Source organism: Diaporthe batatas, assembly GCF_019321695.1.
Source record: "Diaporthe batatas strain CRI 302-4 chromosome Unknown Contig00006, whole genome shotgun sequence".
In the NCBI taxonomy this organism is placed as follows: domain Eukaryota; kingdom Fungi; phylum Ascomycota; class Sordariomycetes; order Diaporthales; family Diaporthaceae; genus Diaporthe; species Diaporthe batatas.
This window is the reverse complement of record NW_025408553.1, coordinates 2,374,782-2,391,676: the sequence shown is the minus strand read 5'-3', so window position 1 is coordinate 2,391,676 and position 16,895 is coordinate 2,374,782. Positions and strand designations below refer to the sequence as shown.

Below are 16,895 nucleotides of genomic sequence, written 5' to 3'. Positions count from 1 at the left end.
GGGTGTGAGATGCGTGTCAAAGGCTGATTTGTGTAAAAGACTGGAGGTTGATGGGCAGTGGGAAGTGAATGAATAGGTCGAAGCTGCATGGTTACTTATAGATGTGTGAGCTTTTGTTCGAGTTCCGATGATCAAAGTCCGCAGTAGTAGCGGAGCGGACCAAAGTCCACTTAGACATTGAGTACTCAGACATGATGCGTGTAAGATCCGCAACACTGGCATGCCATCCGACTTGTGGATAATGGATTAACATCAGCATTTCCCCAATTTTTGAGTTGAGCGCGTCGAAATAAACTCTTTGGTCTCATCAACTCCCATGTACCTGAAATAATATGTTAGCATTGTTCGAAGCTGGGGGGCCCACACTCTTGTCCACTGACACAGTCATGAGGATCTCTGCAAAGTCGTCTACATCCTCGCCCCTTCCATGCTTGAGAAAGCTGTCGAAAGAGTAGTTGGAAATGATGAAATGGGGAGTTTCCTTCCATAAACGGCTAAACTCGAAGGATGAGCTGGCTTCCCAGAGTGGTCTAGACAGGGTCCAGCGATGGGTATAGGCCCAAGCACCCGTGTCATCTAAATCTGTGTTTCAGTGATATCTCCCATGTTTCGGCAGATAATAGACGCCTTACCATCATCATTTTCTGAATCTTTCATCATTTCATACAGAACAATCACCGAGTATGCCATAACAATAGTCCTGCGAACGGATTCGGCGAAGATCCATCTCTGGAGCCACCCGCACTGGTTAGCAATCCTCACCCCCAGCAAGTGACAGGAGATTTACACACCTCCCACTCTACTGAATTCTGGTGTCGGGCCGTATCGGTTTCCAAGTTGCCCAAGTTGTCACGTATCTTGCATAGCTCGGCGAGCCAGCCTTGCAAGACAGGCATGTCTTTCTCTGCCTGCGATCGCAACGTGATATTCTCATCAAATAGGCGTATGACTTGGTATATGAATAGCGCCTGGGTACGTGCGAGCCTCTCGGTAGGCGTCACTGTGGTGCGGCCAATTTCACTGTCAAGAAGCTCCCGGACGTTCCCGTATAGTGCTCGCATCACCATTGCAGTGTTCGCTGGGGTGCGGTTGTCGTAGAGCACACAAGTCGTGAAGCATGTGAGGATAGCTTGCGGTGTTTGAATTCGATATAAGTAGCGGTGCAAGAAGGGAGCGCAATTCTGCGTCGCCATATCCTTCGTGAATGCTTTCACCCGGTTGACGGTGCTGTGGAGAGGCGATTTTGGATCGTACAGATGCCACGGCTTGACATCATCCTGGAAGCTGTTAGCATTTCCAGGAGAGGAGAGAACGCAAGCCATAACAGGAAAATTATAGAAAAATCAGACTCACGCAAAAAGACGCCATTTTCTGGTATGAAGTCATGATCTCCTCATCTGCTGGTGTACCAGGACGCTCGATAGTGAGGTTCTCGTTGGCCGGGACAAGCCATCGCTGTGGGGGGTGAGGGTTTTCATCGACAACAAAATCCATGAAAGCATCTATGGAAGCATCTTCTCCGACAAAAGCATTTGGTATGGTCTGAGACGCATGACCAGGTGAGTCTGGACGAGTTGGCACGGTCAAGCTGTCGAGACAGCCTATCTCGAACGGCGTGTCGATGTCGAAAAGAGAGACATCAGGGCTATCGAAATGTAACGCTTCGATATGACTGTGACTCTGCCTCCCTTGATTGCCGGTACGATGAGAGGCTTTGGCATTGCCGTACACGCACGGGACTTTCCTCTCGGCGCACCTTGTACAGACGGGCGTCCGCCTGTCGCAGCGTCTTTTCATCTGCACGCAGCTGTTGCAGTTCTTCTGCCTCGACCCCAGCACCCCGGCAGCCTGTACAGGGCTTATCATTTCGTCTTGCTAGTCAGATTTAGCACTGATCTTCTGGATTCCGAGGCTCTCATTGTATACATAAGGCATCGGAAGCGCTGTGAGAATTGAATGGATGTCCGAGGGCTTCCTTCCCGTCAGCAGCACGTGTTAGTGGCTCCGCAATTCCGCAGGCGATGACGCCCGAGCCGACGCCAAGTCCGCAAACTCCGCAGTCTCGACTCCGGCTAGCACTGGCTCAGCGATGGCTATATTCCGGCGACGAGGTCCGTGGGAAAGCTAACTCCGTCAATCCACATGGTTTTGCGTGCCATATCAGGTCGGGCTTGCCCAAGTCGCTTGCCGAGATTGGCAGCGGCCATTACTCATTCATGCCTGATCTGATGCCGGCATGATTGTCACTGCGTCAGATCACGGTGTGGCAGCGACCCCCATGTGTCACCGGCATGGGCTTCTCGCCTGCTGAGTCTGGGCCAGCTGCCGCGTCCGTAAGCGACGCCGAATCTGTATTCGGCTCGCCGAAAGCTAATAACTAAACCTCCGCTGAGAAGGATTCTTGCCGCGCCACCTCCGTGTACGTCTCCTGAAAGGGATGTCTGAAATGCGTAGCATTATGCAAAAGACCTGAGACAATTGAAATGATATCAGGGAATGCAAGGACTGATCTCTTGTCTGACAAAAGACAGAATTGTTCTGTAGTGCAACGGCTGGGCTGGCGATATGAGCATCAAGAGATTTGTGAATATAAGTAGCCTCCCATGGACACCGTCCCATTAGAATTCTTTCGACGAATCACCCAATACAACTTCAAGTTCTTGAAAAGCATCAATTGGAAACAGAGATCCGCACAATGAATCCCGTCAACACCAAGCCTTATCACCTCCCAGGTGACGCGGTCTGGTTGAGTAAGCACCTACCCATCCGCGATAACACCGTTGATTGCAGCCTCACTGTCATGACTGTCAAGGCGAAAGAGAAAAAAAAACTGAAACTGTTCTCTTATATAGTCACAGGCTGCTCAAGCGGCATAGGCCGTGAGATAGCCACCCTTGTCTCCAAGCAGCCAGGCCAGCGCCTCATCGCCACGGCTCGGGACCCATCTGCCCTCTCCTACCTGCCCGACGGCCAGGATGGCATCCTCAAGCTTGCCCTGGACGTAACATCGCCCGCATCCATCGAGCAAGCCCTCAGCGACGCGGCAGCCCACTTCGGCGACGAGTTCCACCTCGACGTCGTCGTCAACAACGCCGGCTACTCCCTCTCTGGCGACACCGAGGCTGCGATGGAGGAGCAGACGCACCAGGAAATCGAGACTCTCTTCTTCGGCACGGCTCGCGTCACGATGCAGGCTGTGAAAGTCATGCGCCAGGAGAAGAACCACCGTGGTGGGCTCATCATCCAGATCTCCTCCCTGGCTGGTGTGTGTGCCTTCCCAGGTCACGCGTACTACCATGCAGGCAAGTTCGCCGTCGAGGGTTGGACAGAGTCTGTTGCGCGCGAGATGCACCCCGACTGGAACAGTGAGCCTCCTCCACCGACCAACCGCCTCTGTTTCTTCTCTCTTTGCCTTGCTGTGAAGGTGTGTCTCTTGTGCATGTCGCGCTGAAATCTTATATGACACTAGTACATTTCTGCATCGCCGAACCCAGCGGCGTCAAGACCAACTTTGAGAGAGGCAGCAAGAAGTGGACGGAACCCCATGAGGCCTATGCGGCCGAGGACATGCCCGCCCGGAGGCTCGAGGGTTTTGTGAAGAAGGGGCTCAAGTCCGGCGCCGGCATGGAGCCGGTTGCCCTCGCCAAGGCCCTGTTCGACATTGCCAGCTGCGGGCAGAACGTTCCTCTTCACTTGCCGCTCGGCGCGACTTCCCTCGTGCTTATCAAGCAGAAGCTGGAGAAGCGGCTGCAAGATTTGGAAGAGATTAAGGAGCTCGGTGCCATTAATTAAAGATATCTTTCACTAGGCTTTCAGTTGCAGTATACATTGTCGGGGAAGCAGGGCTTGAGCAGTGCATCTTCTCATAGCACGCCAAGATCTAAAAGGGGCACAATAAATCGAGGCTTTCGTTGGAATTGTTGTCAAGTTTTTGAAGCGCTTTTCTCACATCACGTTACATGGCCGTTCTGCCTGGGTCTTGGATTTATGTTTCTCTCCCTCGATGACCTCAACCACCCAAGCTTCACATGATCCGGCGACAAGCTATGCTATCATTTTGTCAAACTGTAGGTACCTCCAGTCCTGGTCCGGTGTTACACCTAGCGTAGCTGCCGTGGAACTACAGCCTCTAGAATCTCACACCGTCAGATGAGCTACGCAGATCATTGACTTCAAGTTCGATAACTGGCTGGCTGGCTGGTTGCCCACAGGGCCTCCGTGAGAGAAGTCCATCAAAACCGGCTGCTGAAACTAGAAACGTTACGAGCCTAGCGCGTGAGCACGGATATCCTAGAATCGGCGCCATTTCTTGCTTGTTTCCCAGGGCGCCGTGTGGAATAGGTGGGTCGGACAGGGTATTCTCGTGGCCTTTGGTGAAAGACCGTCAAAGACGTCTCAGCCCAGTCCCGGCTCCAGCTTTGATGGAGACTGGGGTCAGCAATGCTGCATAGCTAGGTTGTATTCTCAATGGAGAGATTTTCAACACGACGCACAAGGCAACAATCTCAACAAATTACATCTACCCTTATGCTCCCTTTCAGGATGTCTTCAACTCTTTACGTCCCTGTCAGGGCTCACACTAACAATTGGCCCCACTGGACAGATAGGCCAGATCCATGGCTGACTATCTAGACTCAGTTTAGAAAGACGGCACGAGCCGCTGGGGCAGAAAACTTTGCTTTGGCTCAAGCGCGCGGCCTGTCTGCGGCACCGTTCAGCGCTCGACGGGGCCGGCGTGGAAGGAACCAGTGGTTAATTGTGTCATAATGGCCATGCACGTTCATGAGAGACCTGGAATGGACCTGACATGCATGGATTTGGAAAAGACACAATGAGGTCCACTGGCATATAGAAGAGGCAGATCGCACAGAAAATTTTAGCTGGTGGTGTGGCGGCTCCGCTGCAGCAGCAAAATGGTTGGCTACCCTGAATCGAGACACCACTGGCAATGTCCTACAGTATTATTCCCTTGGTCCATAATGTACGCGATCGCGGCATAAACGTACCTACCTAGGTACGTACAATGGCAGCCCACGGTCTAAGGATTTATGACAGCCGCACAGGCAAGGCTAGCGGGATCCGCTTCCGACGGCGACGTGGACTAGAGTCGTCAGCAAAGTAGCCCCCCTACCTAGGTAGTGACGGATAGAAATACTATAAATCTGGGTGCGATCGCACATCCCCAGCTGATGGGACGACACAGATTGTGTTTCCTTCAAAATTGGTTTTCCTATAACAGAACTATACCTAGGTGATTGTCTACAACCACATCGCCTCTGAACTACTATTATCGATACCGTTCGAGTTCAGTATTTTCCACCTCCATCGGCAAAGACAACGCAACCCTTCTCAAGCACCATGCGTTTCCTCAATCTTGCAGCTCTCTTGCTTGGTCTCATCGGTACCGGCATCGCTAGCCCTATCGATACAGCATCCACCACCAACCTTGTGACGGCACCCTTGGCCAACCAGACCATTCCCCTCGCCAACCAGACCGTACCCTTCAACGACCAGGGCCTTGTTGTGGCTCGACAGATAAAGCCACCGAAGCCGACACCTCAGCTATACCCACCTCCAGCATGCATGAGGGCCAAGGCACTACCTCTATTTTGGTTTCACATTGAGACGTTGATTAGGATTTTTGAGATACCAAAGGATCAGACAGTCGAGGGTGTCTGCGGCCGGCTTTGGGCGGAGCTTGCGAAGGACAGGACCTGTGACATCGTCGTCGGACCACGTGGCTGCGGGCCATCTAAAGATCCTGGAGTCGCAGCTATCGAGTGGTTATTTCGCACTGCAGATCACTGCAACCAAGGGGATATCGACAATGCGTTCTATTGGGCCACAGAGAGGGGAAAATATGGGGGGATCACCCACTGTCCTATCATATTATAACTATCGTTATTGACGCCGTTTTCTTTTCAAGCACTGGGTCTTGAGTGCTTACTATTGTATGAAGGCGGCATGTATGTCCTCGGACGTATACGGAATAGACGCGAAACCACATAAATTGTACATGGCGCCTTCATATAGTGGTAAACGCTCGAGACCTAGCATTGAATGAAATACAGTGCTAATAATAGTAGAAAGAGAATACAGTACATAGGCACGTGGCTGAGCCTCGTACCACACATTACCTAGGTAACTACCTACTGGGGGGAGGGGGGCAAATTAAATTTATAGTATAATTATTTTAGAATAATATTAATATTCTCTTAAAATATAAATATAATATTAATGTAAACTATTTATATTTTTTTTAATTTTAATATTAAATTAAAAGTAAATAATTAAAGTATTAAAAAATAAAATATAATATATTTTTTAAAAATTAAGTTATTTAAATTTATTATATAGAATATTTTATAATAACTTTATAATTTATATTTATAATAGTATTTATTATTTAAAAATACCTTTCTATATTAATATATTAAAATATATTTAATTAGTTTAAATTAATACTATTAATCTATTAAAAGTTAAAGTTATTATAAATTATAAGTTAATTTAATACTAATAAGTACTATATATTAGTATTAAATTTACTATATAATTTAAGTAAGTTAGTTAAAGTAAGTAAAGATAAAGTTATTATTATTTTTAAGGTTTTAACTTTACTTTATAAATAAATATTTATTAAGTAAAATTATTTAAAAATAGTTACTAATCTTATTATATAAACTAAAAGATAACTTTTAAATAAAGTAACTATATTCTATTATTTAAGATTATAATTTTAATAACTTTATAAAAGAAGAAATAATTATTAATAGTTAAATTTATAATTATATAAAGATAGATGAGCTGATCTTTGAAAGATACATTGTGTCTCGTCCCTCTGGGACCCTAACTGTTTGCTTCCAGCTTAGTAGTGGAACTAAAAAAAATACAAATAGTCCATATAAAGATAGATTTTTAATTTAAAGAAAGATTATTATTATTAATAATAGTTAATATATTTTTTAAAAAAGTTAAAAGATTATAAATTTAATTTAATATAAATTTAAATCTATAAAAATCTTAAACTTAAACTTAGAATATTTAAAGTTTTAACTTTATTAAAAAAGAATATTAAATAAATTTAAGAAAAAGTTTAAATAAAGTTAAATTAAGTTAAAAGTTAATAAAATAGTTAAATAAAAATTAATTAAAAACTTATAATAATAAATCGTTTTACTTTATATTAAAAGAGTTATTTATTAATATACTTTAAATATATTATTAAAATCTTAATATATAAATAAAAAGTTTAACTTTTATTAAAATTAATTTCTTTTTCTTTTCTTTTCTTTAACTTAATTATTTATTAGTTATTTCTTTATTTAATTAATATTATATATTAACTCGATAAAGCTATTAAATTAAAAATTATATTAAGCTTATATTTTATTAACTTATAAAGTTTCATATTAATAAATTAAAAATATTTAATATATATTACTATAAAATTAAAATTTAATATATAATTAATTTTTATAAACTTTATTTATAATAATATTTAATTAACTTTTATTAATTAATAAAATATAATATTTAAAGTTTATTTAAATATTAAGTTAGTGTACCGATTTATATATAACTTTATTAAAGGATATATATTTCTATTAAAAATATCGATTTTTATATTAATTTATTTAATTTTATATTAATATTATAATAATGAAGTTTATATAATTATATAATAAATTCTTTATCTATAATAGAAAGAGATTAATTAAATAATATATAAAAGAATTATTAAAGATTAATTTTTAAAGTTTACTTTTAATTTTATTAATTAATCTTTATATAAATTATTAGTTATTTAATTAAAATATAAGATTATTACTTTTAATTAATATAGTTAAATAATAAATTATATTTTTAATAAGAAAATATATTATTATTATATTTACTTATATTTTTAAAGTTTTTATTTATAGATATTATTTAAAATAAATAATTAAAAGTTTAAAATAAATTAAATAAAAAAGTAAGGTAAATTTCTTTACTTATTTTATGTTTTTATATTTATTTTTAATACTTTTCTATTAATTAATACTCTTAAAATTTCTATTAATATATTTTAATAGAATTATTTATATATATTATTTTATTATATATTAAATCTAACTTATTTTATTTAAGTTTTTAAAGATTTAGAAATAAAGTGTAAAAAGAGTATTTTTTTTAAATTCTTTCTATTTTTATTATTTTAAGAATCTTAAAGCTTTTTAAATATTATAAAAATTTATTTTTAATATATTACACTATAACACCTTTTAAGTGTATTTAATTTATATTTTTAAGACTTATATAGAATTAATAGATTAGTATAAAAGTCAATGTTTTTAGTGGGAAATGTGTGTGCGTTGGTGGGGTTGTGTGTAGACCGGTGCGCTGACTTAATTTTTAACACAATTATATGCCTATGTTAGGGACCCCCCCCCCCCGGTAGGTAGGCCGATACCGTGGCAGCGACAGGACTCGAAGCTGGATTGATCTGCTCGAGCGGCGAAGGGGGGGTCAGACAGAGATAATTTCATTGTCTTCTTCACCGAGTGAAATCAAAACCAACAGATGTTGTTTATTATGAGTATTGAATAAAAGAAGCACCGACTGACGAGAGAATATGATCAGCGAGGCGCGTTCAACGCTTCTTTGCAACTCTGTCACCACAAGAATAGCATTCGGCTTTCTCGACCGGTAGTCAAAAACACGGTTCAACACCCCTGGATCGTCGCCTGCATTGCCGTGTCCTGATACCGAAGTTCAGTCTTTCCCAATGGCATCTAGTCGGCCTTGTCCCGTTGTTACCTTTCGGTCTTAGGCTGTGGTTAAATGCAACACCCCACGTTACATACACAGTAGCCCCGGGAACGTGTTTACTCTGACACGCTCTGACGGATTATATTGAATTATATTATTGCACGAAGCAAATGTGATGGCTTCCTAGTGGAAGGCGCAAGTATAAAGGTAACCTAAATCCAGGTGCCCAACCAGTCATTCTCACTTCCATTTGACCCAGGATCAGGATCTCAATACACATTTACACTGTCTGGGATCCCTTTAACAAGATGGCGACAACTCGTCCAATCAGCATCGGGCTCGTTGCGCTGACGTTGCTTTGCTCCGCTGTCATGAGTGCTCTGGTCCAAGTCACAGACTTCGGCGGAAATCCAACCGGGCTCCAGATGTACATCAATGTCCCAGCCAAGCTTGCGACAAAGCCAGCTGTTATCCTAGCGGTAGGCTCTAGTATCTGTCGATATGCAGCATCACAGCTGACCAAGATAGCTTCATGGATGCGGAGGCAATGGTCCCGCATACGCACAGCAGACCAAATACAATACCTTGTCTGAGCAGTACGGCTTCATCACCATCTTCCCAAGCACCACCAAGGACTCCAACTGCTGGGACGTCGCATCAGCCAAGTCGCTCACCCATGAGGGCGGCGGCGACACCCAAGGCCTTGCCAACATGGTCAAGTACACGATCCAAAAGTACGGCGCCGACACGACCAAGCTCTTTGTCACCGGCACCTCGTCCGGCGGCATGATGACCAACGTCCTCGCAGCCACGTACCCGGACCTGTTCGCCGCCGGTTCCGTCTACTCGGGGGTCGCCGCCGGCTGTCTGGCCGGGTCCCCCGGCGCGTCGCCCATCAGCGCGGACCCTACCTGCGCCAACGGCAACGTGAGGAAGACGCAGGCCGAGTGGGTGGCGCAGGTGAAAGCCATGTACCCGTCCTGGACCGGCTCGTACCCAAAGATGCAGACCTGGCACGGCACCGCTGACAACCTCGTGTTCTACCCCAACCTGGCCGAGCAGATCAAGGAGTGGTCTGGCATACATGGTGTCACGTTTTTGAAAAACAACACTAACACGCCGCAAGCGTCTTACACGCAGATGGTTTTTGGTGATGGTACTAAGCTGGTGGCTTATAGTGCAAAGGGCGTGGGGCACACCGTGCCTGTGCATGAGACCGTGGACTTGGCATGGTTTGGAATACAGTAAGCTTGATGGAAATGTTCAGTATTCATTTCAGAGGGCATGGCTCTTGGTTAAATTACTTGGGGCCAAAAATATCTTGGCTCTCACAGATTCTCTGATAGACTGGTTCCAATGACACTCTATCCGTTTGCAGGAGGCGACCCTATTTTGTGAAATTTAAGCCCGCACACAGACCCAACATTACCCAATCCATAACTACTTACTGGGTAGAAGGGACACCTCTTTTCTGGGAGGGTGAGCTCATTGATAATGGCCTTAGGGCATCGCTTCTTCATCAATACACGAGGCTTACATAGTCCTCTTGGAGCAGTCTCGTCAGGCCAGCAGTAGAGAGTCTGGCTGAAAGCTATACCCTCGCACCTACTTAGGCATTAATATAATAGGTAGGCGCGTCAGCCAGTCGTGTTTCACCCGTGCGATATTTGGGTCGAGGCTTAGAATATCCTCTATACAGTTACTAGAAAAAAGTCTGCCCTACACACCCCTTTTTACACTAAAACTCACTATTTTTAACCTACATTAATACCTCTATAAATTTACTAAATTTATAAATTTTTAATATACTATATATAAATACTTTATATATAATATATATATTTTTTAAAAAATCCTCTTTTTATATTTAAAAAGATATTTAAAGTTTTTTAAAAATAAAATTTTAAAATTTTAAACTTAAGCCCTAAAACCTTCTATAAGGCCCTCTAATAAGTTATATTTTATACTTATAATATTCCTTTATACTTTTAATTTAAATAAAATAATAAAATTTATTTTTTATATTTTTAATTTAAAGTATATTTTATATTTATTAATAAATAATGTATAGAAAATACTTAGAAAAATATAGAATATATATAGATTTAAAAAAGAATTATTTAAAGTGGTGAGTTTTGGTGTAAAAAGGGGTGTGTGGGGGAGACTTTTTCCTGGTAACTGTAACAGCTGGGAGGTCCTCAAGAACAAGCTTATCCACAGGTTGCAAGCACTGCTTATCATACTTTTTGAGGCCATCGGATCGTGGCCAAGGGCACTGTCGATGTTCACCAGAAGCGGAGCGTTGGAGGCGGAGCCGGCATTCCGTCCAAAAAATGCTTGTCGACCGCTACAGTCAAACAGTCATATCGGTGAAATGAATCAAGATTTGTCCCGTGGGAAAATTGGAACAGGCTGTCATTCAGGCCATTGGGGCAGGCCGCGCCGCGCTTTGGAAGGTAGACATTGGGGAAGCTTGGACAGAGAACACCAAAATTGGCTCCAACTGTGGTTATTTAGTCCAAAGGAGTAGGAGGCTTTGAGTTCCAGGAAAGTAGCTCACAAATGAATGGGGGCTGTTTGGATTGCAGGCTTTGGATCCAACGAAGAGCTAGTCAACTTCAAGCTCCGAAGCCCGCCTCCGCCGCCCCAAAGTCCGCTGCCAGAAGTCCGCACACGCCCCCGACGCAGTACGGTTCATAAAATACCAATGCATAATAACTTAGAGATCCGTTCGTTTTACAACTTATAATGCTCCGAACTACAAGTTCCTAGCTTTTTATGGGCAGTGGAACTCTTTTTGTTCATTCAGCCCGTTCTCCATCAATGGTTTCCTGTTGACGAACTGCCCGTCTTTTTTTCCATTCCTAGACCAAAGATTTATGGTTGTCGGTCCGTACACAAATACTTCTAGATTATATATTGCGCATCATTATCGGAGCCCAGACAACAGATAATTGGAACCACCCCAAATCCGACATGGTGCATAAATCCCCATTCAAAGTTATCGTCGTGGGCGGAGGACCGGTTGGCCTCACAGCAGCCCACATCCTTTCTCAGGCTGGTATAGACTACGTCATTCTTGAACAACGATCTTCGATCAAAAACGACGTCGGTGCAAGCCTAGCTCTGTGGCCCCAAGGTCTTCGTGTGTTGTCGCAGCTAGGCCTCCTGGAGCGTCTGCAGGAGCTCGGAGAGGAGATGGGCCGCACCACAACTGTTACGCTCGCGGGGTACAAATACAAGGAAACATGGGCTACTGCAACAATGAAGAAGAAGTGAGTGTGTCATTTAGTCCAACACCTGTTTCTCCTCTTAATCTGATCTCTTTCTCTGCAGTCACGGCGCTCGAGCCACCATCTTCCATCGGGCCGATATCGTCACTCTATTACACGAGAGCCTCAGTGCGGCAGATAAAGCGCGGATCCATACGGGCAAAAAGGTGATCGGAGTCACGATTAATAAAGACAATATTGAAGTTTTCTGTGGAGATGGGACTACGTTTTGTGGATCCGTGGTTATCGGGGCGGATGGCGTCCACAGCAAGGTCCGCCAGAGCATGCGTAATCTCGCCATCGAATGTTCTGAACGGAAGTTCAACGTGGAGAAGCCATACCTGTCCGAGTACAAGGTCCTCTGGTGTACCTTTCCCCGGCAGCCATGCAACGAACCAGGCGATACCGTCGAGATCCATGGCAGAGATGTCTCACTCCAATGCATCAACAGCCAGAAGAGGTCTTGGCTATTCATCTACGAGAAGCTGGCCGCGCCGACAAGAGATTGTGTCTCTTACTCGCAGCAAGACGTTGAGGAGTTCGCAACCCGGCATGGCGAGCTCGCAGTCTGCGAGCATCTCAAGGTCAAGGACGTGTTCCCCAAGTGCCACACGGCAGGAATGAGCAACCTCGAAGAAGGCATCGTGGAGCACTGGAGCTGGGGCCGGATGGTGCTCGTCGGGGATGCGTGCCACAAGTTCACCCCGAATCAGGGTCTAGGGTACAACAACGGCATACAAGACCTGGTTGCACTCGTCAACGAGCTCAATAGGACCCTGTCGGATGAGCATCGGTCTGGCGGCGCGGCCCTGTCTCTTGACTCCCTGACCCGTGTTTTCAGTCGATACCAGGCTGCTCGTATGGAGCTTCTCCAGAACGATATGAAGTCATCGGCTTCCTGGACGCGCATGTCGGCCTGGCGGAATTGCATCCTGCATCTCCTGGACCGGTACGTGCTGCCCGCGGTACCCAAGATGGATGAGTTCGCAATCACGCATATGGTTTCGGGGCCTGTTAGCAGGATGCTTGTTCTGGATTTCATCGAGAGTGAAGAGCCATTCCGAGGCACAGTCGGTTGGAAACATTCAATGAAAGTCCCGAAGCCAACTAAGGAAGAAATATCTGTATCTTCATGGGACTCGAGCTGAGTAGGTATTTATAGTGATGGCATATAGTCTCTCAGAATATAGACCTTTCTTCGGCTTCAGGACCGTCCAAACTTTAATATGCAGGTTTCCCCAAGACCTTGGGCAAGCAAAGATGATTACGTCAAACAGTCTCGGCTTGGTTGACTTGAGGAGTTTCTAGAAGCCTGGCCGTTGAAATGTTGAGGCCGAAAGCAGGCACCATCAGTATTCGAGCATCTTTAGGGCTTTAGCCACATTATATTTTTATTTAACTATTTATCTATTTATTATCTTCTTAACTTTTAAACTAACTATTAGTTCATGCCTTAAATATAAAGTTAATAATTATTTAATATATACCCTTAAACTTATCTATATATAAAGTTACTAACTTCCTTTATAGAGCTCCTTTTTTTATTATATTTCTTATATATTATATAAAAGTAGATAAATCTTTAATAATAAAATAGTATACTTAAAAAAGGAAGATTTAATTCTTAAATATCTAAACTTTTACTTTTTTTAAATAATATTTAATTAATATATAGTAAATAAATTTTACTTAACTTTTTAAAAGAGTTTTAATCTTTTATAAAATTTATATAAAAGGCTTTCTTAAATAAATTTATTATTATAATATTACTATTTTATTAACTATATACTTAAGATAAGGATTATAATATATTTAACTTATTTAATAAAGGTAGATTTAAATAACTATTAAGTATATTAATAGAAAAAGCTAGCTTATTAAATCTTATATTATAGAATTCTTCTTTTTATAAGGGTTATTTTAAAAAACTATTTTAATCTTATTATATAACTACTTTACTAACTTTTTAATATAATATTATTAAGAGTAATACCTTTTAACCTTATTTATATAATATAAAACTTAATTATATACCTATATACTATATTCTCTTTCTACTATTATTAATACTATATTTCTTTAAATACTAGATTTTAAATATTTACTATTATATGAAGGTACTATATATATTTTATATGTATAGGGATTAAAAACGAAACCACTTGAGCATCTTTAGATCGCAAAGGCTCAGCTCGGCTTATGTTAGTTTTAGAACACTATTGCCCCCACAGAAGACCTGGAATGAAGGCAAATCTTAGTCAACTTGTAATGGATGACGCCTGTCCGCATCTTCAGTGGTACCATTTTATCGCCGGGATCTGCACAGCAACACCCGGAAGCTAATTACCTTCCCGGACGGGCCAAGCTCCTTGCTGTCACATTCCGTCACCGCGGAGGGGCCGCTCAGGCACAATACATATGCGGCACCTACCCATTCAATAATCCAACTTGGGAAGCAATCTGCCTGTGTTTCAACCTAGGTGCCCACAGAACACTTTCTTCTGGCCAACGACTCAGAAACGTAAAGAACGATTCGCTTGAACCCACAAACATGGGCGCCGTCACCTCCCGAATCTGGGGTACATCCTCCGCGGACCTCAAGCTCGACAGCGTGGTCAAGCTCTCCAACGGCGTGACCATGCCGCGCCTAGGCTTCGGCGTGTGGCAGATTGACCCCGCCGTGTGCACCTCCGTGGTCGAGACGGCCCTCGAGGCCGGCTACCGGCACGTCGACTCGGCACAGGCGTACCGCAACGAAGCCGAGGCCGGTGCGGCCCTGCGCTCGTCCAGCGCCGTCAAACGCAAGGACGTCTTCTTCACGACCAAGATCCCGCGGGACCTGGGCAGCGTGGACGCCAACTATGCGAGCCTCGTGGAGAGCGTCAACAAGATTAACGGCGATGGCCCGGACGCCGATGCTTATGTGGATCTGTTCCTGATTCATACCCCGCGTATGGGCCCCGAGGGGATCAAGAATGTGTGGCAGGCGCTGGAGAGGTTGCTCAAGGAGGGCAAGACCCGGAGCATTGGGGTCAGTAACTTCAATGGTGAGAATATACAGGGTATGAAGGAGTATGCTACTGTTTGGCCGCCGCATGTCAATCAGATCAAGGTAAGCGCTTCGTCTGTTTCAGCATCTATGCAAGTGGCGATCTCCGCAGCGATCTTGGCTTACACGGTGCGTCAAGCTCAACCCATGGGTCCAGGAGAAAGAAATCACCAAATACTGTGAGGAAAATGGCATAGTACTCCAGGCATATAGTCCACTGGAAAACGGGAGGAAGCTCGATGATCCTACCGTTGGTGAGATTGGCAAGAAGTACAAGAAGTCGCCGGCGCAGATCTTGATCCGGTACTGTCTCCAGAAGGGATGGGTGCCTCTGCCAAAGAGCGTCCACAAGGAAAGGATTGTTCAGAACACCCAGCTGTATGACTTTGACATATCCTCGGAAGACATGGCCACTTTGGACGGTTTGGATGGGAAGTAATTGCGACAGCTGCATGTTATATGAATACCTATGCAGGATCGCCTGCTCCGTCTTGTCGCGGCCATTTGCATCAACCACACAATAATGCGTTGCCCACTGAATCGTGTGTACCATAAAAATGATGCATTCGACCAGCAGGAATTCAAGATCTTTCAAAGATGGGGGAGCTGCGTTGATGCAACTTGATGTCGACATCTACACCATCAATGCCGGGAGTGGGGAAGTACAGCTCAGTGTCTCCATTGCGTCACACGATTCAGTTATTATTAATCGAACGCTAGCATCCCAACTTCCTCTTTTCTATTCTTCATCATTGCATAACTCAAGACTCTTCCTTGATACAACATCTACATCCACAAAACTGCCCAGGCGGTAAGCACAATTCGACACCAGCAATGACTCCTCTCCCAGACGAGCAACTCCACCCGGTGGCCACCGGCCCCGCAGCCGAGATCGTCAAGGCGCACTCGCACGAAAGCAAGCCAGGCGAGCACGTCCTCTACTCCGGCTGGTTCTGCCCCTTCGTGCAGCGCGTCTGGATGACCCTCGAGGAGAAGGGAATCCCCTACCGCTACCAGGAGATCAACCCCTACAAGAAGGAGCCGTCGTTCCTGGCGCTCAACCCGCGCGGGCTGGTGCCCACCCTCGGCGTGCCCACGGCCGACAAGGGCGAGCAGCCGCTGATCGAGTCGGGCGTCATATGCGACTACCTGGACGAGACGTTCCCGGACGTCCCGCTGTACCCGCGGGACGACCCGTTCAGGAAGGCCAAGCTGCGCGTGTCGATCGACTATGTCACCAGCCGCATCATCCCGGCCTTCCACCGCTTCCTGCAGCACACGCCTGAGAAGCCCTACAGCATCGACGAGGCGCGAAAGGAGTTCCTGAACACTCTTGTCACCTGGATCAAGGATGCTGACCCGGAGGGCCCCTTCTTCGCGGGAAAGGAGCTGAGCATGCCAGACGTGATCATGGGGCCGTGGGCGGTACGGCTGTGGGTCTTTGACCACTTCAAGGAGGGTGGCCTGGGGATTCCAAAGCCTGGTGAGGGTGGCTCGGATGAGAAGGCCTGGGAGAGGTGGAGGAGGTGGGCGGCTGCCATTGAGGGGAGGGACAGCGTGAAGAACACATTAAGCGAGAAGAAACACTATCTCCCCATTTATGAGCGGTATCACACTGATAAGGCTCAAAGCGAGCTTGCTAAAGCAACCAGAGCCGGGCGTGGTGTGCCGTAATTGGGTTGCTCCTCCTCTAGGAGCGGCTTCATATCGCAAGAAGCCTCGGGAACCAACTGTCCTATTTCAAAGTATATATTCATATTCAAACAGCAACGTGAATGTTCGCATCGGCCTACCTATCGTCCCGCATCCAAGCTTTTAAAGCT

At 44.5% G+C, this 16,895-nt stretch overlaps 6 protein-coding genes across 6 annotated transcripts; 5 read left to right on the top strand and 1 right to left on the bottom strand.

Annotated features, from left to right (window-relative positions):
• Positions 1-252: 252 nt before the first annotated feature.
• Positions 253-1,866, bottom strand: KVR01_006139 (uncharacterized protein; the record flags this gene model as incomplete). Its single annotated transcript, XM_044782307.1, has 5 exons — positions 253-322; positions 381-576; positions 633-729; positions 792-1,277; positions 1,354-1,866. 5 exons carry the CDS (start codon positions 1,864-1,866, stop codon positions 253-255), a joined length of 1,362 nt encoding a protein of 453 aa, XP_044644942.1.
• Positions 1,867-2,695: 829 nt separating this feature from the next.
• KVR01_005837 (uncharacterized protein) lies at positions 2,696-3,792 on the top strand (the record flags this gene model as incomplete). Its single annotated transcript, XM_044790909.1, has 3 exons — positions 2,696-2,750; positions 2,853-3,365; positions 3,470-3,792. 3 exons carry the CDS (start codon positions 2,696-2,698, stop codon positions 3,790-3,792), a joined length of 891 nt encoding a protein of 296 aa, XP_044644640.1.
• Positions 3,793-9,059: 5,267 nt separating this feature from the next.
• KVR01_005741 (uncharacterized protein) lies at positions 9,060-9,999 on the top strand (the record flags this gene model as incomplete). The annotated part of the gene is made up of 3 exons (XM_044791871.1): positions 9,060-9,230; positions 9,280-9,465; positions 9,508-9,999. 3 exons carry the CDS (start codon positions 9,060-9,062, stop codon positions 9,997-9,999), a joined length of 849 nt encoding a protein of 282 aa, XP_044644544.1.
• Positions 10,000-12,015: 2,016 nt separating this feature from the next.
• Positions 12,016-13,171, top strand: KVR01_006165 (uncharacterized protein; the record flags this gene model as incomplete). The annotated part of the gene is made up of 2 exons (XM_044790654.1): positions 12,016-12,026; positions 12,154-13,171. 2 exons carry the CDS (start codon positions 12,016-12,018, stop codon positions 13,169-13,171), a joined length of 1,029 nt encoding a protein of 342 aa, XP_044644968.1.
• A 1,175-nt stretch (positions 13,172-14,346) lies between these two features.
• KVR01_005838 (uncharacterized protein) lies at positions 14,347-15,615 on the top strand. The gene is made up of 2 exons (XM_044786857.1): positions 14,347-15,105; positions 15,212-15,615. Exons 1-2 carry the CDS (start codon positions 14,575-14,577, stop codon positions 15,509-15,511), a joined length of 831 nt encoding a protein of 276 aa, XP_044644641.1. The 5' UTR covers positions 14,347-14,574; the 3' UTR covers positions 15,512-15,615.
• A 67-nt stretch (positions 15,616-15,682) lies between these two features.
• Positions 15,683-16,746, top strand: KVR01_006418 (uncharacterized protein; the record flags this gene model as incomplete). The annotated part of the gene is made up of 1 exon (XM_044781660.1): positions 15,683-16,746. Exon 1 carries the CDS (start codon positions 15,907-15,909, stop codon positions 16,744-16,746), a length of 840 nt encoding a protein of 279 aa, XP_044645221.1. The 5' UTR covers positions 15,683-15,906.
• Between the last annotated feature and the right edge of the window lie 149 nt (positions 16,747-16,895).